At 42.3% G+C, this 22,110-nt stretch overlaps 1 protein-coding gene across 1 annotated transcript in view; it reads left to right on the plus strand.

The window, feature by feature from the left end:
• CDCA7L (cell division cycle associated 7 like) overlaps nucleotides 1–22,110 on the plus strand; it is a 55,222-nt gene that overhangs the window by 18,156 nt on the left and 14,956 nt on the right. Inside the window, exons 2-7 of the mRNA XM_073630038.1 lie at nucleotides 2,476–2,598; nucleotides 7,349–7,654; nucleotides 10,900–10,965; nucleotides 13,137–13,322; nucleotides 14,279–14,410; nucleotides 17,065–17,214. Of these exons, the coding sequence (XP_073486139.1) occupies nucleotides 2,476–2,598; nucleotides 7,349–7,654; nucleotides 10,900–10,965; nucleotides 13,137–13,322; nucleotides 14,279–14,410; nucleotides 17,065–17,214 (963 nt within the window). The remainder of the gene's footprint in view (nucleotides 1–2,475; nucleotides 2,599–7,348; nucleotides 7,655–10,899; nucleotides 10,966–13,136; nucleotides 13,323–14,278; nucleotides 14,411–17,064; nucleotides 17,215–22,110) is intronic.

The raw sequence follows: 22,110 nt of genomic DNA on the forward strand, positions 1-22,110 counted from the left end.
TTAAAGTGTCTATCAACCCAAGATCCTGCCAGTAATTGCACGCCCCATTTTAGCCTGACAACACTAAGCCGCTGTATTAGGGCTGAAACAACTAATCGATTAATAGATTATGAAATTGATCGATTATGAAAATAGTAATCGATTAATCGGCCAGTAACATAATGGGGTTAAAAAAAAAACTAAAATGAGCCCTTTATAGTACAAAAAGAGCAAATCGCTACTGTAAATATTACTTTCACAGTTCAGTAAAAAAAATGAACCCCTTACAGTAATCTGCTTTTTTTTTTTTTACCCCATTATTTTACTGAACGTCTTAGACCTGGTTCACACCTATGTGCTTTTTACAGAAAGGCACTACAGTTCATTCACATGGTTTCCTATGGAACACGTTCACATCTATTTTTCAGCTGCCGCGTATTTGGAAATTGGAAGCTTACTATACTTCAATGGAGAAGCTGCAGAAAAGCATGTAATGTGTTTTTGCAGCAATTTGTGTTTTTTAATCTTCCCAACAACAAATTGGCCAAAAAAAAATGCAAAAAAACGCAAATTGCAGCAAAATCATGTGCGCAAATCTCAAAATGCACTGCAGAAACACCTCAAAAGCAAAGTGCATAGGTGTGCACCGAACTTTATGCTGGCCACACGGATCAATTTTATTCAGACGATAATTTTCAGACGAAAAATCTTTGTACATTCACTGAATGAAAGAATGTTGTTTGAAATTTTCACTTGTTTTTAACATTCTGTTTTTAAAATGAATGTACCGGTAATTTCGGAACGAAAACCACATACACTGTCAGAAAACTTCTTGGTCAAAAGGAATTTTCAATTTCCAAATTTTCCCATCACTGTGGTTGAAAATGAACGTAGATTTGACCCCACTAACGATTAGAAAATTGAACGAACGTTCTTAAAATGACTTTTTTTTTTTTTTTTTTTTTTAAGGAAAACATTGTTATTTTAAATACAAAAATTTGATCTCGGAGTCTGATATTTACCAGATTCACCCTTTTTAATAGTATATACAGTATATCTCTCCTCTAACAGTTTATACAGTATATATCTCTTCTAATATATACAGTATATCTCTTCTGTCTGTTATTCTCAGAATGGATTGGAGATTTTGCTCCCTAACAATATAGTTGGTTATTTATATTTACCACTGCATAGAGATATTTAAGAATAAATTGCCTTTTTTTTTAAACTTTACATATTACCATAACTAAATTATACACCACACATTTTTAAGGTTATTAATCGAAACAATAATCGGCCAACTAATCGATTACGAAAATAATTGTTAGTTGCAGCCCTACGCTGTATTGCAATTAAATAGCGGGGTTCCCTACCTGCCACTACTCCTGCAGGTAGACCTGATGGGCACCTCAAAAGCTATCAGACAACCCAACAGCCAAATGAAAGAGCTTGCACAATGGGCTGATTGTGAGACAGTGTATTTATAAATTGGCATAGCGATGTGCTTATTAAAAGTGCATGTATATTTGGTTGTTTGTGAACAGGGCAAAACAAACTTTAGGATTTCATTTGCTGTTTTTCTCTATTTTTCATTCATTTAAAAGGAAACTCCTTGATTCTTAGCTCCATTTGGTGGAAAATGCAGTATTTTCTCTTTTTAAACCATTAAAAATACATTTAAACAGCACAGGCAATAGCCTAATAACATTAGCACACACACACACTTTCAATTGCTAAACTGCTTTGTTTAAAGAGGAACTACAGTCTGTTCACATAATTTGTAATAAAATCATCTTTGCTATTCTAAAGCTTCCCTCCAACCACTTTGCATAATTTTTTTTATATATACTGTGATTTTGTACTTGCCAAATATGCTGCAGAAATCTCCCTCCACTAAGTCTGTCTGCAATCATTTTAACTGTGGGCAGCTGAAGCTGCTGCCTGTTCACTTCCTGAATTTACACACGCACACCTCCAGCTCTGCGGTTCTCATTGGCCCTCTTATGACTCATCCCTCCTCCCTTCCTGGCAAACTTGAGATTGAGAGAGCTGTGCATGAGACTAGGCTTTTTTTTCCAGACAAGAAACAGGAAGTGGGCTTTATAAGGTATTTGCTGGCAGAAAAAAAAATGTTTTGCTATCCAAAGTTAAAACAAGGGCAGAATATTTAATAGATGGAAAAAAATGACTGAAGTTCCGCTTTAATGGAAACAAAATTGTTTAAAAATGTTTTACTTTATCTCTAGTTCACTGATGAACAGTGTTTGTAAACACTGTCAAATGGTCTGTTTTTTTGACAGCAGTGATTACAGTTGCTCTAGTTACACAGCAGCCCCTCACTGTTGATAATTGCCGGCAAGTGTATGCTTGGGAAAGGGGGTGGCAGGAAGGCTGTCCATGCATGTTGGGAAAAGTCAGGTGCCTTGTTTGGGTGTAATTACAGAAAATGCCACCTTCTAATCCATCCATTTTTTTTTTTTTTTTTTTCTCCTGTAGAAGTCAGTTCTTCGTGCATACAAAACAAAAAATCCAAGTAAAAGTATCACAGAAGACTCTGGTTCAGACAGAAGTGCATTAGAGCGGTTTCCACATAAGGGGAAGGATGGAGCCAATTTACAGGTAAAGAGACTTGTAGAGATTTGCAGATTTGATCACTTTTGTAGATTTAAAACTCTTCAGCTGGTGGTATAATTTGTTGACATTTTACAAGCCCCCTGGGAAACCAGAGTGTTAGTAGAATATGGTCACCCAGCACAAAACTTCAGAACACCATTATATGATTGTAAGTAAAGTGCTGAAACCCCAATGGGAATGGATCAGAATCTGCATTCCAATATACACCGATCAGCCATAACATTATCGCCACTGATGGATAAAGTGAATGACATTGATTATATCATTACAATGGCATTTGAAAGTGGGACATTTTAGGCAGCAAGTGAACATGTTCCTGAAGTTGATGCGTTTGAAAGCGGAATTAAATTGGCAAGTATAAGTATTTAGGAGACATTTACAAGGTCTAAATTGTAATGGCTAGATGACTGGGTCAGAGCATCTCCAAAATGTCTGCTCTTTTGGGGCTATTCCTAGTCTGCAGTGGTCAGGACCTACCAAAAAGTGGTTCAAAGAAGGCACATTCGTGAACTAGCGACAGGGTCATGGTCGGCCAAGGCTCATTGATGCATGTGGAGAGCGAATGCTGACCTGTGTAGTCCGATCCAATAGAAGAGCAATTGTAGCTCAAATCGCTGAAGAAGTTAATGCTGGTTCAAAATAGGTGTCAAAATGCACAGTGCATTAGTTTGTTGTGTATGGGGCTGTATAGCCGCAGACTGTTCAGGGTACCCAATGCTGACCCGTGTCCACAGCTATAAGCGACTACAGTGGGCACATGAGCATAAGAACTAGACCACAGAGCAATGGAGGAAAAGGTGGCCTGGTCTGAAGAATTCAAAAATGGTTTAAGGTGTTGACTTGGCCTCCAAATTCTCCAGATCTCAATCCAATCAAGCATCTGTGGGATGTACTCATCCATGGAGGCCCCAACTGGTACCTTACAGGACTTTTAGGATCAAGGCTGGTGCCAGATATCTCAGCATACCTTCAGAGCTCTAGTGGAGACCATGCCTCAAGGGTTATGGTGACTGCTCATTATGGCTGATCGGTTTATAGGTTCTGTATCACACAACTGGACCTTTTTTGTGAGGCATTTTAAACGCTTTCCCTGTGTGTTGTATAGTCTCTGAAGTATACAGTTTCTTCTACTCTGCTGTCAAGAAGTACAGGGGTTTGTAGTTGCTCTGGTAAAAGTGAATGAAGGCAGAGGACAAAACATCATTGGAGGTTTCTAGTTCATCATTCAGTTTGTCTCCCCAAGCTGTAATGTCTAATGACGGTAAGATCACATGTTAAAGCTGAAGTTTTAAAATGCTACATATTTTTTCCTTCACAGCACTCCCCCTATCTACATGCAAATGAAATGTTTAAATAAAACCTCTCTATTTTCATACCTCAACATAACTTAGACCCAAGGATGTCATTTCTGGGCCTCTGTTTCTCTAAGCAGTGGAGGCAGATCGTGGCTAGTGGGAGGGACCAGCAAGGTGCCAAACATAGCTTCTTGAGATCATCACAGCACCCTGTCAAGCCATTGACTCTCTGATTTAAAGCACCTGTGCAAGATAAAGGAAAACCTGCAAACATGGCCTGTTAGGAGTTTTTGAGGACAGGGTTGAGAACCACTGGTTTAGGTGACTTCAGGCTGGCTCCTTTTGCAGGTATAGCTATGTAAAACATTACAAATAAGTGCCTATACTGTTTAACCGCTTGCCGACGAGCCGCCATCATTGTACTGTGGCAGTTTGGCACGATCGGGATAGCAGGCGTGTGTGTGCGCGCCTGCTGCACAGCGGAGGTGCCGATACTCGTGGCCAGCAGTCGCGATGACCGCCGGCCATGAGTGATCGTGGGCACGAGAGGCAGAACAGGGACGTGTGTGTAAACACACAAATCTCGTGACAGATCGTGAGTTCCTGTTAGCTAGGAACCACGATTCGTCGCTTCCTCTAGGTCAGTCGCCTCCCTCTACAGTTAGAAACACACACAGGGAACACAGTTAACCGCTTGATTGCCCCCTAGTTGGTCCCAAAAATGTGTCAAGTGTGCGATGTGTCTGCCATGTCGCAGTCCCGATAAAAATCGCAGATCGCCGCCATTACTAAAAAAAAAAAAAATATAATAATAAAAATGCTATAAATCTATCACCTATTTAGTAGACGTTATAACTTTTTTCGCAAACCAATTAATTTACGCTTATTGCTTTTTTTTTTTTTTTTTTTTTTTTTTCCCACAAATATGTAGAATACATATCGGCCTAAACTGAGGAAAAATTTGCTTTTTTAAAAAAAAAAAAAAATGGGGCAATTTATTATAGCAAAAAGTACAAAATATTGTGTTGTGTGTGGGTTGTGTTGTGTGTGTGTGTGTGTAATTTTTTTTTTTTTTTTTTTTTTTTTTTTTTTTTTGTTTATAGCCCAAAAAATAAACGCAGAGGCGATCAAATACCACCAAAAGAAAACTCTATTTGTGGGGAAAAAAAGGGCATCAATTTTGTTTGGGTGCAGCGTTTCATGACTGCGCAATTGTCAGTTAAAGCAATGCAGTGCCGAATTGCAAAAAATTGCCTGGTCATTCAGCAGCCAAATCTTCCGGGGCTGAAGTGGTTAATATCCAGTAATACACTATCTCACCCTGCTTGGCGCATGCTCAGTTGCTCTCTATTATTAAGCACTCTACAAATTTGTAGAAGTCGATCTGCTGACAGCCTAAGGATTTACTGCTGCTCAGGGGCTGTGGGCTTCAGTAAAATGGCAGCCTCCAGCAAGAAGAAACGAGCAATGCTGGAGGCAATTTACAGCACACACTAATTTTGGTAGCATAATTAATGTGGAATGTATTTGTCTTGCTAAAGAACATTATTTTTTATAAAGTAGCTATGGGTAAAGTTCCACCTTAAGACCTAATTGAGTACACCTACTTCTTTAAGAGATCCAGTACCCACACCTTTCTTCTACTTGACCTGATTGATAGATGTCCACCTTGAGTGGTGGACATGGTTAGGCAGGCTGTATTTTCATGCATTCATCCTGTCCTGCAATCTTGCCCACAGTTGGTTTAGAAGAGCGTGTGGCCAATGGTGGCACCATATATATCCAAATAAAGAAACAGCCAGCACTTATTAAACTCTGTGTATTAAAAACAGGAATTTGTCGTATATATTTAATATATTTTTAATATCTTCTTTGGAAGCCACACTGCCTTGTCGGGGGGGGGGGGGGGGGGGGCCCTGTTACGTGTGGTCCCTAATTGTGATCTCTAAAAAAAAAAAAAAAAAAAAAGCCCTGAAATAAAGTAATGGTCATTACTACTTAAACACAATGTTTAAAAAAATAGAGGGGTTTAGCATGCAGACTGCTCTGGCTAAGGTTCATACTTGATGAAGAGCCTCCATGAATGAGGGTGGGGGTGGGGCGGTATAGGGCAGGGAGAGTTATGCCGGCCATACACGGTTCAAATTTTGAAAGAATTTTCTTTAGAAAATCGTATCTAAGAATTTTCGTACGAATTTCGCACCATTAGTGGGCTGCAACAACGGCCGATTTTCGTGCGGCAATCAAATTTGAGGAATCGGACATGTTGGAAATTTTTTGAAAAACAAACGATTTTCTAATCAATGATGGGAGAATCGTGCAAGAAATGTAATAAGAAAAGCAAATTTACTGAGAGAAAAGAAGATTTCCAGCCACGAAAATTCTTTTCTGTAGCAACATGAGGTGAAATTGAAGGCTTGGTCGGCCGAATTTTGAAAATCACTGGTGGAATCATCGGATCACAAAAAACCAACTTTCTAATTTTGAAAAGAAAATTTGTTTGAAATTCGATCATGTATGGCCTGCTTAAGCAACTGCAGTACAGGAGTGGAGCTTGTTTATTAATTGGGATTTACCTCTTAAGCTATATAAGGGTGGAGGGTTGGAGCCTTCTTTTTAGGTTTAGTGTGTGTTTGTTGCTGTAATTGACACACCTTATTGGTGCATGTGTAGGCTTTTGTTTTATAGGGTACATTTGATATTCTGTCTGTAGTATGTTTGTTTGCACTGAGCTTTCGCTAATGCTCAATTCAATTTGAATTGCACATGAATGCCCCTGAACCCTATGTAGGACCCTCCTGGTGTTGTACAGTAATTGAGTTGTGTCTAGCTCACACACAGATGAGCACGTGCCTTTTTTTAGTTAAGTACCACCCTCTCCGTATAAGCTCTACCTCTCCGCTTTGCATGGAAAGAATGGATCTACCCCATTTATACATTATTGGCATATACACGAGCATGGACAGGTTTCTGTTTCTCAGGAAGAACTGCTGTACAATACTCATTTTAAAGTATATGTAAACGATCATCTTGTAAAAAAACAAAAAACATTCAGTTTAAAGTAGAAATGATAGACATGAAAAAAAATGAAACCCCTCCATCCCAACCCCCCCTGCATACGAGCTAGGGGAGAAGAAACAGCAGGACGTTGAACTTCGCATTGAGGAGAGCACACTAACTTCCCACTGGAGGAGAGCACACTAATTTCCCTGTACATCTAGAGAACTGACGCTGTGCCCTCCTGCTTAGTGTGGTCAGTTGTTAATAGGAAAGCAGAGGGACTGGCATGAACACCAGGCATTTCACATAAAGGAAGCAATACAAAGAGAACAGGATACTTTCCCGTACAAGTACAGAGTACAGGAGGCAGGTTTCAGGAATATGAAATGCTAGATGTGGCACATTAAAGTGTTTGTTACCCTAATGTTACTTTCTCCTAGGACATGGATGATGATCATTTAAATGAACCACTGTCTGGTAGTGAAGAGGAAGCTCCGCCACCAAAGAAGAGAAGCTTTGGACTGCGTATTGCTCTGCAGTTTCCCCGCAAGAAGTGTGAGATGAAGGATAAGAACTCCTCCTCTAAAACAAAAGCGGACATAAAGAAAACGCCCACTAAAAGGAAAAATCCAACTAAAAGGGAAAAAATTGATTCTGATTGTGAAGGGGAAAACGACAAGCCTAATCTGGAAAACTCCAATGCACTTCTTAAACGGGCCATGAATATAAAGGAAAACAAGGCTGTGGTATGTATTGGCATTAAAAAGGAAAATAAAACAAGTATATTAGAGACCTTTTAGAGTTATAGCTGTTTTCTTGGAGCAGCCATTCTGCTTATCTAAGATATTTTGACCTTGAGGTGCATCTCTCCCTCCCTCTCCCTCTCCAATGCTGATGTCAGCCATGGGCATTGTAAAACACAATACTTTCCAGGACATCCTGCTTATTCCAACAACAAAAGTAAAAATGCGGAGCCATGTATGAATACATCCTCAAAGGGAACCTACAAAGACACACAGCTGCAATTGCTGTTCTGTTTTTGAAGGTGTCATTATTTATCCTTATTTTACTACTGAGTGAGCCCTTGACCTGGAACAAACGTACATACCGTTGGGTTTCCTGACTCCTGATGTAAACCCTCACATATACCCAGTAAAGTCTCAGATGATACACAGGGATGAAACAAACCTCCCTACATGTATATCTGCCGTCTTCAGCTTTATATATTCTTTAGAAAGTTCAGATTGTGTCAGGAGATTTTCTCTTCCAGTTCAAGACTGCAGTGAAGCTGGGCATACAGCCAAGACAGCTGATTGGAGGAAAGGCGCACACACCCCCTCTCCTCATAGGTAGAGACTTTCAGAACTGCTCATTGACTAGTTCAGCACTCTTCTAATCTGTTTATAGCACCTTCCCAACACAAAACTCAGGCTGCTTTTATCTCAGTTGACAGAGAACATGTCAGAAGTTATGATAACAGAAGAATGGAGCGGGAGACTCCTAGCTCAAATTTCATGAATTAGGTTTACATCCACTTTAATCACTTAAGGACCGCCTACCGCGGGAAGGAATCTCTCTCTCTCTCTCTCTCTCTCCCTCTCCCTCTCTCTCTCCCTCTCTCTCTCTCTCTCTCTCTCTCTCTCTCTCCCTCTCCCTCTCCCTCTCCCTCTCCCTCTCCCTCTCCCTCTCCCTCTCCCTCTCCCTCTCCCTCTCCCTCTCCCTCTCCCTCTCCCTCTCCCTCTCCCTCTCCCTCTCCCTCTCCCTCTCCCTCTCCCTCTCCCTCTCCCTCTCCCTCTCCCTCTCCCTCTCCCTCTCCCTCTCCCTCTCCCTCTCCCTCTCCCTCTCCCTCTCCCTCTCCCTCTCCCCCCACAGTTAGAAACGCCTCCCTAGGACACACTTAACCCCAGTGATCAGTGGTTATTTTTAGCTCTGGTCCCAAAAAAGTGTCAAAAGTGTGTGATCTTAATGTCGCAGTCCAGCTAAAAATCGCTGATCACTGCCATTACTAGTAAAAAAAAAAAATAAATGCCATAAATCTATCCCCTAACTTTTGCGCAAACCAATCCGTATACGCTTATTGCGATTTTATTTTTTTCCCTAAAATATGTAGAAGAATACATATTGGCCTAAACTGATAAATACTTTATTATATCAAAAAGTAAAAAAGTTTTTTCAAAATTGTCGGTCTTTTTTATAGCGCAAAAAATAAAAACTGCAGAGGTGATCAAATACCACCAAAAGAAAGCTCTATTCGTGGGAGAAAAAAAAGTACATCAATTTTGTTTGGGTCCAGTGTCGTACGACTGCGCAACTGTCGTAACAGCGACGCAGTGCCGTATCGCAAAAAATGGCCTGGTCATTAAGTGGGTAAATCCTTCCGGTCCTTAAGTGGTTAATAAGAGACTGTGATTTTGTCCATGCAGGGCAAAGCAGTTATGTCTCTGCAAATGGCATCCCATGATCGCCTTATACTCCCCTATGTTCCCTCACAGCTCCTTTCTCCTTTGCAGTCAGCTCATCATTTATAGGGGTGCATGTGACCTGCTCCCCTGTGGCAGTGCCTGGGCCTAGCAGTCAGTTTGTAGATGTTAGCACTTTCACCTGACTGGCTAGTGATGGCGCCACTTCCCTTGGTTTCTAGCAGCACTGATATCCTTGCAAGCAGGGATGAGGATAAGTGTGGGGGCTTAGCAGAAACACCACATTTTTCCTACATGAGTTAAGTGATGGTGTCTATTTAACGCTGCCAAGAGGAGTATTCTCCCTGCTGTCAAGCTCACCTGTGTTTTTATAATGAATGTATTCTTGGGGGAGCTGACTTATAAGACCCCTTTCACACTAGGGTGCTGTTAAGGCATTTTAGCACTAAAAATAGCGCCTGTAAAGCACCTCTCAAGCCACCCCAGTGTGAAAGTGCTTTCACACTGGGGCAGTGTGCTTGCAAGATGGGGAAAAAAAGTCCTGCAAGCAGCATCTTTGGAGCAGTGCGGTGTATACACTGCCCCTGCCCATTGAAATGAATGGGCACCGCTGCCGAAGCACTGATTTTTGGGCGCTATTAACCTTTTCCTCGGCCGCTAGCAGGGTTAAAAGCACCCTGCTAGCGGGCGAATAGTGCCGCTATAACAGCGCGGTTAAAGCGCAGCTAAAACTAGCAACGCTTTACCGCTAACGCCTGCACTGCCCCAGATGTGAAAGGGGTCTAAAACAGCAGAATATTCCCAACACGTTTCTGAAACAGAAGGTTGTGATTTTCAAACGTGCTTTCTGTCTGAAACAAGTAAAGCCCCATTCGTTTCAGTAAAAAGTACTATGTGGCGCCATCGCTGTGGTGTCCTTAAAAGGACAGTACCCGCCCTGCTCCTGAGTTTTCAGGAGTCATGTATTCTAGTATGTTCTAGAACAGCCTTTTTTCAACAAGTGTGCCCAGGCAAAATGCCTACAAGTGGATGAAGCATGCCTTTTTATTTATACAAAGCCACGGGTTTTCATTGTGCACCATTACAACCTTCTAGCCATTGGAGTCCTAACAACCAATTACTTTATTGATAGCAGGATGTCTGGCACCTGCACAGCATCCTTGTTTGCCCCTCTCTATCAGCATTGAGGTCGCATTATCTGAATGATGGAGAGAAACTGAGACGAGAACTGGAATACTAGTCAGTACCAGTGTGCAAAGGTGTTTGTTAGAATAAGTCACCTCCTAATGTTGGTTGTCCTACATGTGTAGATGCTGCTACATTATGTAAAACTTGTTTTTTGCATTTTAAAATGGGGTGCCTCGATCTTGTGCATAATTTTAAAGGGTGTCTTACGTGAAAAAAGGTTGAGAATCTGTGATGTCAGCTCCAGGGTTGGTCTCAATTTTTTGAGAGACACTTGGTGACTGAAGATACTTGCCTGCAAGTCATACAGTCTTCTAGCATGGATCCCTTGGCCCCTGTATAGTTTACTGTCTTTTAATTTTAACTTTATTTAATTTCTTTTGCAGCTGGCCCAGCTACTTGCAGAACTTCATTCTGTTCCCGACCTGTTTCCAATTAAATCTACTCCACCAGTAAGTGTGTTGGTTTTTTTTTTTTTTTTTTTCCTTTCCTTGATTTATTTGAAAACATGGCTTAATTAACTAGTTTGGAAAATCACCTGTGCTCTGATGCTGTTTTCTCTTTAAGGGACGGCTCACACTGGAACGCACATGTTCCTGTGCGGTCCAAGTTTTGGAGCCAATTCATTTGAATGGGCTGCAAAAAGCACTGAACGTGGAAAAACTAGTGCAAGAACAACTTTTTTCAGAACGCATTGCACCAACCTGCAAACGTGCTACAGTTGAGATGTGTTTTGGGATTGCATTGATAATTCATTGTCACCTGCATGCTCTCGCAAGTACAGCAAAGTGCACATGGAACATGCCTTTACCCCGCACCGCCTTTTGGTGTGAACTGGCTCTAAATGAAAAAAAGTTATCCGCCACCAACACTGACCTAAATGCATCAAAAAGCAGATGAGATGCATTGGGTCTGCCAGAATCCTAAGCCACCACCACCTTAAAAAAAAATAAAAAATAAAAAATGTATTCCTAGCAACAAGCTAGATGTACATTAAAAGGGGAAGGGGAGTAAGCCCAACAGGGGTGAGCTTATGAAATGGGTTACCCTAAGCAACAGAGTGGTCATAGGCTTTAGAACTTAATAAAATCAACTTTATTTTGGATAGTACCAAACAATAAAAATCACATGGTATTGTGAACTGCAGTGATCAGTACAACAACAGTTAAACGAAATGACCACCGACAGTGACTAGACAGACAGAACAAACAATTATAAAGGAAGTGGAGCTAACCCAGTCCGGGCGTATGCTTTGTACCTCAGGGACCTTGGGGGCTGCCGATTAGCCAAATGGTAGTAGTCTAAATGGGTAAGCCATTTAGTATTGGTTCCCAGTTAGTGATGGTATAGACGGTCAGCTTTGGTCCAAAGCATTGAAGGGGTGGAGAGAGGGAGAGAGTAGAAGGGTGTGTGCTGGTAGAGAAGCAGGGTATCATTAACCTAATGTGCTGCTTGGATGGTATTGTAAAGTAACCAAAGCTATTATTACTATTGGAAATTAATCAAAAAGTAATGCTACATAGCAGGGGAGAGGTAAGCAGTCCAGTGGATCACAACATATTAGTGTGGGAATTTCCAGTTCAGTCATCAATTAAGTGTTCAAGATAGAAAAGATCATAAATGGTCAATCATATCATACTGGTCTTCAGCTTTTCCTAGGGTTTCCTGGCAAGTGTGTATAGCTTGGTCCTTTATGACGGTAACACCGCTGCATTAGCATACTAGTGTGAAGTTGCTGACAGGCTACAAACAAATGTGCTGGTATGCATTTCCATGTATTAATATGTTACCCCCTCCACCAAGAGCTGCACCATGTAGTCCACTGTAATCCACTGGGCCTGTAAGGCGATGGATCCCTCGTTGTTTCGGTGGTTGCCTGCAATGAACCATAAAGGAGAACGGCCTGTGCAGGGTAGGGTAACTTGGCTGCAGCAGTCGTTTGAAGCTTGAATCCCAGTGCTGTCAGCGGTGTTGGAAATCCTGATCACGCGCTCTAATCAGCTCCTGGCGTGTGCTTTAGCGCCTGACAATCTCCACCATGCCTGTGCGGACTGAGCAGCATTGTGACGTCAACGCGTTTCGCCGTGGCTAGTGGCGTAGCTTCATCTTGGACATTCGCACCTGCATGCCTGCATGGAACATGCCTTTACCCCGCACCGCCTTTTGGTGTGAACCGGCTCTAAATGGAAAAAAAAGTTATCCACCACAAACACTGACCTAAATGCATCAAAAAGCAGATGAGATGCATTGGGTCTGCCAGTATCCCTAGCAACAAGATAGATAGTAGATATGAGTGCTTGGTATGTTTACTGATACTTACATTCAACATCTTTGAACTATGTGGATAAACTAGAAGCTAATGGAGGAAAATTAGAGGGGGGGGGGGGGGGGGGGTGGATTTTTCTATGAGCCGATCAGAGAATTTACCAAATTTGTATTCTACATATATAAGGTAAGTTTTGATTGAACAATTTATATCTACATAGGCAATTTCTTATAAAAAAAAAAAAAAAAAATTGGTATGTGTTGTGTTTTTGTGTTCTTTTTAACTGTATGACACTGATTGTATTACGTAACCTGCATAATTAAGATTATTGTGGATCATTTTTTTTTTTTATTCCAGAAGCAAAAAAAGACGAGCCGTAGAAGCTTTTCTGAAGGTCCGGTTGAACGACGGACTAATCCCACAAGAAGTGCACGACCACCAGAGAACTTTGCATTGGAAAATTTTACGGCATCTGCCATGCAGTTCGCAGAGCATCTCCAAAAATATAGAAAAAAGGCTTTTCAAAGGCGCCCTTTGAGTGAAGTAAGTTACCATTAAATAACATTGTAAGCTTATAGTGTTTTGGGGGGGATGCTGCACATGACTTGCAATGTGTGCCTGACCACTGTTCTCTAGCAAGAACTGTTATTAGATTTATTTATTTTTTTGTGTAGTAAAGGTCCTTTGGAGCGGTGGAATGGACATATAGGACTTAACTGTTCCTGTGGTTTCCTTAATTTTTCCTGTTGGTCTCTTAAAGGATTCAGGTTGTAACACCCCCCCCCCCCCCCCGCTCCCAGATGTCATGGGCGGCAGGGGATCTTCTCCCCCTGCTCTCTGTCAGAATCTTCTCAATGAACTACCACTGTGCTGTGGTAGTTCATTGATGCTTCCTGTCATTGTGTAACTGCTTGGCTGCACAATAGACAGCTTACACATGGAGCCTGCAAGAGCCCTGCATATCACCCACACTCTGATCGTGGGTACAATGCTTTACAGTCTCTTTTTTTTTTTTTTTTTTTTCCTCTATATAAACGTGGGAACAAGTAGTAGTATACCCAAAAATCTGTTGTATGTATTGAAACCAGTGGGTCAGCATGAAAGCCAGGCAATTGATATTTCAGGAGGCAAGCAACGAACAGCCCTTTTATTTCTTTTATGGCAGATTTGGGGAATTTGGGACAGGGGTCATTTTACCAGGTTTCGGGTCAGGATTTACATAACAGACCTAGTTTAGGTGCTTTGACATTGTGAATTTGAACTACATGCTTTGTAAACATCACTGTATAAGCATTTTTGTGACTTGAAGTGCATTTAAAAAAGTCCCTGTTAACAAGACATCTGACATAATTGTTTGATAGTTTGCACCTTAACGCGTTTGCACATTTTTGTTCTCCTCCATAATGTTGCACCTACCACTCTGTACAATTTAATGACTCATAGATAAAAATGTTAGCCTTCCCGGATACATTTTTTAGTAAAATCTGCATTTATCACAGGAGGAAAAAGAAGAGATTCGGAAGAGGCGGAGATCCTCAAAATCCAATTACCGTTCAGTAGAGGATATCACGGAGGAGGAACTGGAGAATGTCGCAGATACTGTTAAAGACAAGGTTTATGACAAAATAATGGTAATTTTTGTATACTTTTTTTTTTTTTTTAATAGAAATGTTCTCTGTGCATTATAACATTTTTTAAAAGGAGGGAAAAGTGTATATTTGCTTCAGTTGCTAGGATATACATCTATATATTCCCAAATAAGGCTTCTGGTATTAGCAGCACCCTCGACACTTTGAAAGCAGAGCTAAAACCTTGACACGGATTTCTCTCTTTAAGATTTTGTAGCCCCACTCTAGTCAGAACGTTAAAACTATGACCCTGAGGCAAGGCCTCTACCTTCGATTGTCAGGAGCCTCCAAATGGATACACCATAGGAATATGCACTGCAGAGAAAAGGAAGATGGCTAGTAGATCAAACAAGTAGCAAGAAGTGGAGAAGTGTCGGGGTGGGGTGGGGTGGGGGGCGCAGCTCCAGGAGGTACTTTGTGGAGCCAAAGAATTGGGAACAAGCAGAATGCACTGACAATTTGCTTCTGCAAACATTACTTTATTAGGTTACATGTACCCAGACGTTTTTACAGCCGCTTTTTTGAGCGTTTTTTGCAGCTTTGCACCTCTCCATGCCCACCATGGCGTTTTTGAGCTGTAAATGGCATAGCCGGTTTTAAGCTGCAAAAAAAAAAACCCATGACCAGTGCATTCTGAGGCTCCAGCGCTAGAGCTGTAAAAAGGTCAGACGCCGGCAAAAGGTGTTAAACGCAAATTAACAAGGCTTAACGCTGTGTTAAGCCTCGTCTGTCCTTTCTGCCTCTCTTCAAAATCAATGGTTCCCTATGAGAGCCCATTGATTTGAATAGAAGTCGGATCAAGATGATCAGACTTGCGGTGCGACTTGTATGCTGAGAATCTTTAAGGGGGGACCACGCGAAAATTTTAAAAAAATTGCGTGCGGTTCCCCCACCAAGAAGATACCAGATCCTTCTGTCTGGTATGGGTGTTAAGGGAAACCCCCACACAAAAAAAAAAAATGGCGTGTGGGTTCATCAAAGATCCATACCAGACCCTTATCTGAGCACGCAGCCCGGTAGGTCAGGACCATACCAAGCCACATGTCCTCAACATGGCGGGGTTGGTGCTTTGGGGCAGGGAGGGCCCTGCGCCCCCCACCCCAAAGCACCTTGTCCCTATGTTGATGAGGACAAGGGCCTCTTTCCGACAACCCTTGCCCGGTGGTTGTCGGGGTCTGCGGGCGGAGGAGTTATCGGAATCTGGGAGCCCCCTTTCATAAGGGGGCCCCCACATCCCAGCACCCCACCCTATGTGAATGAGTATGGGGTACATCTTACCCCTACCCATTCACCTGGGGGTAAAAGTGTCAATAAGAAAAACACACTACAAAGGTTTTTAAAGTATTTTATTAGGCAGCTCAGGGGGTGTCTTCCGACTTCTCTGCGCTCTCTGGCCTCTTCTTCTGCCGGGCTCCTCCGCTATCCCCTGCTCTTTTGCCCGCTCATTTGCTAGCGGTGGCCCGGTCTTCTCCATCGTCTTCTTCCCTCCGGTCTTCCTCCGATTTTGACACAACGCTCTCTCCCGCTGTGTGTGTGGTGCGCAACGACTTATATAGGCATGGGGCGGGGTCACCGGGTCATGTCATCTGGTGACCCCGCCCCTTATGACGTCACAGTCCCATCATACCCCGGGACGGTGACGACATAAGGGGCGGGGTCACCAGATGACATCAACCGGTGACCCCGCCCCATGCCTATATAAGTGGTTGCGCACACACAGCATTACAGCGGGAGAGAGCGCCGTGTCAACATCGGAAGAAGACCGGAGGGAAGAAAACGGAGAAGACCGGGCCACCACTAGAAAAAGAGCAGAAGATGTTGGAGGAGCCAGGCAGAAGACAGCGGGAGAAGTAGGAAGAGACCCCCGGATCTGCCTAATTACTTTAAAAACCTTTGTAATGTGGGGTTCCAGGATGTGTGGGCCCCCTTATGAAAGGGGGCTCCCAGATTCCGATAAGCCCCCCCCCCGCCCGCAGACCCCGACAACCACCGGGCAAGGGTTGTCGGGAAGAGGCCCTTGTCGTCATCAACATGGGGACAGGGTGCTGTGGGGTGATGGCGCAGGGCCCGCCCCAAAGCACCAACCACCCATGTTGAGAGCATGTGGCTTGGTATGGTCCAGGAGGTGGGGGGGCGGCTGGGAACCTCACGCAAATTTTATTTTTTTTTTTTTTTTTTCGGGGGGGTTCCCCTTTCAAGATTCTGAGCACACAAGTCACACTGCAAGTCGGATCATCTTGATCCAACTTCTGGTGCGACCTCTATTCAAATTAATGGGCTCCAATAGGGAACTATTGATTTTTGATTAGAGACAGAGAAACGTGGCTGAAAGCTAGCGCGGCTTAACGTGCATTGAATTCAATGCAAAACGCGGGAAAAAATTGCGTTTTTAACGCTGCTTTTTTCCTGGCGTCTGTACTAGCTTTACAGCCCTTTTTTTTTTTTTAAACGCTCGTGTGCATGTAGCCTTATAGTTTAAAATTCTGCATAAACTATATGCACTTCCATACGGAACATGGAATATCTGACCTCTGCTATAATTATTTTACCATTGCGTTCAGTTAGCTTTAAATGTACTAGGGGGCTGTATCTTGAACCTGTTATACTGCATACAGATTTTCTTTCTGATGACCTTGACTTAACATTTCTCTTTATAGGGAAGTACTTGTCATCAGTGTCGCCAAAAAACTGTGGATACTAAAACTTTCTGCCGCAATCTTGGCTGTGGCGGGGTCAGAGGCCAGTTCTGTGGGCCGTGTTTACGAAATCGCTATGGCGAAGATGTGAGAGAGGCACTTCTAGACCCTGTAAGTAGTCCGGCAGTGATCTCATAATTTAGAGCAAATTGGCAACACATTCAGCTGAAAATCGGACGACTTGGCAGTTACAGCTGAAGTTTAATCTGCCTAAAGTTTGCTTTTCTTGGTTCCTTCCTTTTTCCCTTCCCCAACATACTAATGAGATTTGTAAACAAAATGTTTCGGTTTACATTATATGAGAGAGGAAGAGAACAATCAAGCCTAACTAACCCATTGGGTGTGAAAGGAAGCAGTAAGAGTACATACTAGTCTATAGGTGACAACATATTAGATACTCCATATACCTGGGTTACGAAGGGTAGTAAACAATATACACAAGGAGACTGTCATTTGCATACAAGGCAACAGGATGCCACTTTGGAGTATACATATAACAGTAATATAGCCATGAGCAAATAGAACTCGTAGAAGGTGTCAAGGACCATAAAAATATGGACAAAAGAGAAAAAAATAGGCGGGGGGGGTTAAAAGTTAAATCAAGTACTAAAGAATGTACAGGATCCAAGCATCACATAGGGTAATGGGCCTACCCCATGCAGGATGACGAAGAATAAGGCAGCAGAGATGATTCCTCACTGACCAGGTGAGTATAGACTGTACATTGTTTAGACCTAGTGATGCCATCACTTTGTGTTAGTTTATGTGATTCAGGCAGATCATGGTGGATGGAAGAGGACAGCAGGGTGCTGTACTTTGGTTCTTGAAAACTTTGCAGCACCCTGCCTCAGTACTCATCCTTCTGATGCAAACCGTGAGCCTGGAGAAGAGAAGTTGTCTAAATATCAAAATGCCTTGACTGGGAGCATGTCTGGAGGAGTGAGCATTCTTATGCCCCGTACATACGGTCGGATTTTCGGAAAATGTGTGATAGGACCTTGTTGGAAATTCCGACCGTGTGTAGGCTCCATCACACATTTTCCATCGGATTTTCCGACACACAAAGTTTGAGAGCAGGATATAAAATTTTCCGACAAAATCCGTTGTCGGAAATTCCGATCGTGTGTACACAAATCCGATGAACAAAGTGCCACGCATGCTCAGAATAAAGAGATGATAGCTATTGGCCACTGCCCCGTTTATAGTCCCGACGTACATGTTTTACGTCACCGCATTTAGAACGATCGGATTTTCTGACATCTTTGTGTGACCGTGTGTATGCAAGACAAGTTTGAGCCAACATCCGTTGGAAAAAATCCTAGGATTTTGTTGTCGGAATGTCCAAACAAAGTCATACCATGTGTACGGGACATTAGACTGCATTTGCATGCAGACTGTCCTATGTAACACCCACATGTAAAGCTAAGCCACAACGATTGAAAAAACAGAAGTGCAATGAAAGGTGTGTGCCATGAACAGTAAGGCTGGGGAAGAAACGGCTCGATGATGCTTGATGTCATCCAGCCAGGAAAATAGGCTGGCCCTTATTGTTGCAGCAGTAAAGCACATCGTAAGGAGCTTACAATGTCCAGTGAAATCAAAGTAAGCAATTTCAGTACCGGAGCCTGTACAACTGTGTGGGACTGAAGATAAAATTCTGTGTATCAGTATTTATATAATTGGGACCCCTGCACCTATAATCCTGGCAACAAATTTTCCCAGATTTATTACTGCAGATGAGACAGATTTGCAAGGCACAAGATATAGTCTCTGGTGGTCTTCAAGTGTCACTTATGTACAATAATTATTCATAGTCCGATACTTGAATAAAACATCCTGTTCACCACGTGAATAACCAATATGGAAAACTAATGTGATGGGACCTCCACACAGAAGGAATGCAGGCTTACCAGAAGGGTTGGACTCAAAAGAACATACGCTCAATAAGTCAGATGGGCTTGTATTGCCAGCCGGCAATGAAGGAGGACCTTTGAGGTGAATGATAATGGAACTCCAGAGGTGTCAGAACTTTAGGGGAACCTCTTCTGATAGGTAGTTGCCCGTCTCAGGAAAATGGCCCATACAAAATAAAAAGGGGGCCACTTAGCATAATCCCATTTGTAAAACACATTTATTGAAAAAGGTAAAACACTTGTATTTTTTGTAGTAAAAAAAGCGCTTGGTATAAAATTGCGGCGGCAGTGGAGTTTCCGACGCATTTCGTCTCACTAGACTTCATCTGGGGTGCTCATCCACTGCTGCCATGCTCCCTAATAAAGATACTGTGACCCCCCCCCCCCCCGATGAGAATCCAGCTCGTACCGGCTTCAATCATGCACTTCCGGGTTCAGCCAAAATGGCAGACCTGCGTGCGCCACAATTTTATACTAAGCGCTTTTTTACTACAAAAAATGTAAGTGTTTTATCTTTTTCAATAAATGTGTTTTACATACGGAATTATGCTATGTGGCCCCCTTTTTTATTTTGTATGGGCCATTTTCCTGAGACGGGCAACTACCTATCAGAAGAGGTTCCCCTAAAGTTCTGACGCCTCTGGAGTTCCATTACCATTCACCTCAAAGGTCCTCCTTCATTGCCGGTTGGCAATACAAGCCCATCTGACTCATTGAGCGTATGTTCTTATGAGTCCAACCCTTCTGGTAAGCATGCATTCCTTCTGTGTGGAGGTCCCATCACATTAGATTTCCATATTGGTTATTCACGTGGTGAACAGGATGTTTCATTCAAGTATCGGACTATGAATAATTATTGTACATAAGTGGCACTTGAAGACCACCAGAGACTATATTTTGTGCCTTACGAGAAAAGATTTCTTTCTTCCTTTTTCTCCTTTTTTTTCATCACGTCTTGTGCATGTAACGATACACTTTTTTGCTCGTTTGATATAACAGCGCTACGCTTTTTTATATACCTGTTACCGTGAACAAATTATCCTATTTGTTGTGTCAGCTGCTGAATGGTTGAGTAAGCGCTGGGTTAACTTTTTTTGTTTGTAGATGAGACAGATTTGACTGAAAGCACACACACATTTTAAGAAGTGGTCAAGGACGTGTTTTATTCTGTTGCATTGCTGTTTTAAAGCAGCTGGGGGGGGTTGAGATTTATGAATGATAATTCCTAAGTATAGTGAATCCATCTCAAATCTTCCTCGCTGCTTCTGTTTAGCATTGCCTAAATGTGGCACAGAATTGATAAATGTACCCCATTGTACTTAGTTGTAGTGAACTCTGAAATCTCATACATGGACAAGTCAAAAGGCCGTTTGTAAGGTTATATTTACACTAGCACTCGTGTATTTATTTGATTTTTTTCTCTAAAGGATGGAGACATTTCTAATCGGAATTCAGTTTGTTCTGTAACATATAAAACCGTGTTCAGTGCAGTTCAGGAACCATACTGTACAAAATAATTTTGACTTGCCTGTTAATTCCGTATCTTGGAGTACAGTACTGTACACAGGCTGAGTATTCATAGACCGTGGGTTATAAGCTGATACGTTCAGATGATTGGACACTGGCAAAGCTTTTATGGCCTCCTTTCAAACCCTACCCCACTCTGTTTTGTAGAAAGCATGCAGGGTAACCCAGGAATAGAAGGGAGGGTGGTCTGTATCCTGTACTGTACTCAAGAAATAGTATTTACAGGTAATCTTAAACATACGGGAAGCAAGCTGAGTATTCATAGACCTTGGCAATAAATAAGAATGGTGGGTAGCAATTAGGAAAACAAACTGTACCAACAGGTCCAACAACAAGGGTCAACAGATCCTACTTCAGAGTGCCGCTGCAAGAACTTTATGGCTACAAGCTGCATCCACAGGAGATTGGAAACACACTTGGTAAAAACCTTGGAAATTTTTATGGAACATAGGACAAGGTAGTGGCCTTACAGATCTGGGCTACAGAGGCTTGGTGACAGAATGCCCAGATAACGTCCACCAAACTGGTCGAGTAGGCTTGTAAAAGCGCAGGAGGAGTTTTCATCCTTTTAAGAGTGTAAGCTCTAGTGAGAAGTTGTATCCATTTAGCAATGGTGGGCTTTGAAGCAGGATATCCCTTACCAGGTCGTGAGTCCACCTGCCTGATAGATGTTGCTTTGAGGTAGATGATGGTGGCTCTATGTCTAGGCAAAGACCAGCAATTTCCCTTTGAGTACTTTGGAGCAGGGCACAAAGATGAAAGAACCTTGTTTTCATTGAGGTGGAAGATTGACATCACCTTGGAAAGAAAAGATAGTCTTGGGCGTAGACTACCTTGTCTTTGTAAAGAATAAGGAACAACATCTTTAAAAAAAAAAAAAAAAAAAAAGAGCCGCAATTTCATGTACATTTACATGTCTGGCCAATGTAACTGCAACCAAAAGTCCACTTTGCAGGATGAGTCATCTAAGACAATATCCCTATTTGATTGAAAAGGTGGCTTCTGCAGGCCAGAGAGAACCAAGTTGCGTTCCCAGGGAAGCACAAGGTGCTATAAGGGGGGGTCTGAATCGAGATACACATTGAGTAACTAACTATTTTGACAAGGCAAAACAAAGCCGAAGAATTATGAAAAAGAAGGAATAAGGTCGAAACCTGCCCTTTTCAGAATGCTTAAGGCCAAGCTCTGCTCAAGTCCTAAATGTAGGAAGGCCAGAATGTGAGGCACAGCGTAATCTCTAGGACTGATGTGTCTGGATTCCCAGGTACAATAATCAATCTTTCTTGACGTGGCTTTTCTTGCTTTTTAGCAAGGTAGGAATGACATAGTCATAGACCCCTCTGCCTCTTAAGATCTGGGCTTCAACAGCCATGCTGCTAAAGTTGGGACTGAGAAGCAGAATGGAGTAGTGGACCCTGGCCTGTTGGGGAGAGGCCAGGGGTCATCTACTAGTAGTAATAGTAATAGTCTGAATATGACTTAACAGTTAGAGTAACAGGTAGAATTGACACTGGAGGGAAGGCTTACATTACCCTGTACTAGGACCAGGGGATTACCAAGACATCCG

This window comes from Aquarana catesbeiana, linkage group LG05 (assembly GCF_042186555.1).
Source record: "Aquarana catesbeiana isolate 2022-GZ linkage group LG05, ASM4218655v1, whole genome shotgun sequence".
In the NCBI taxonomy this organism is placed as follows: Eukaryota; Metazoa; Chordata; class Amphibia; order Anura; family Ranidae; genus Aquarana; species Aquarana catesbeiana.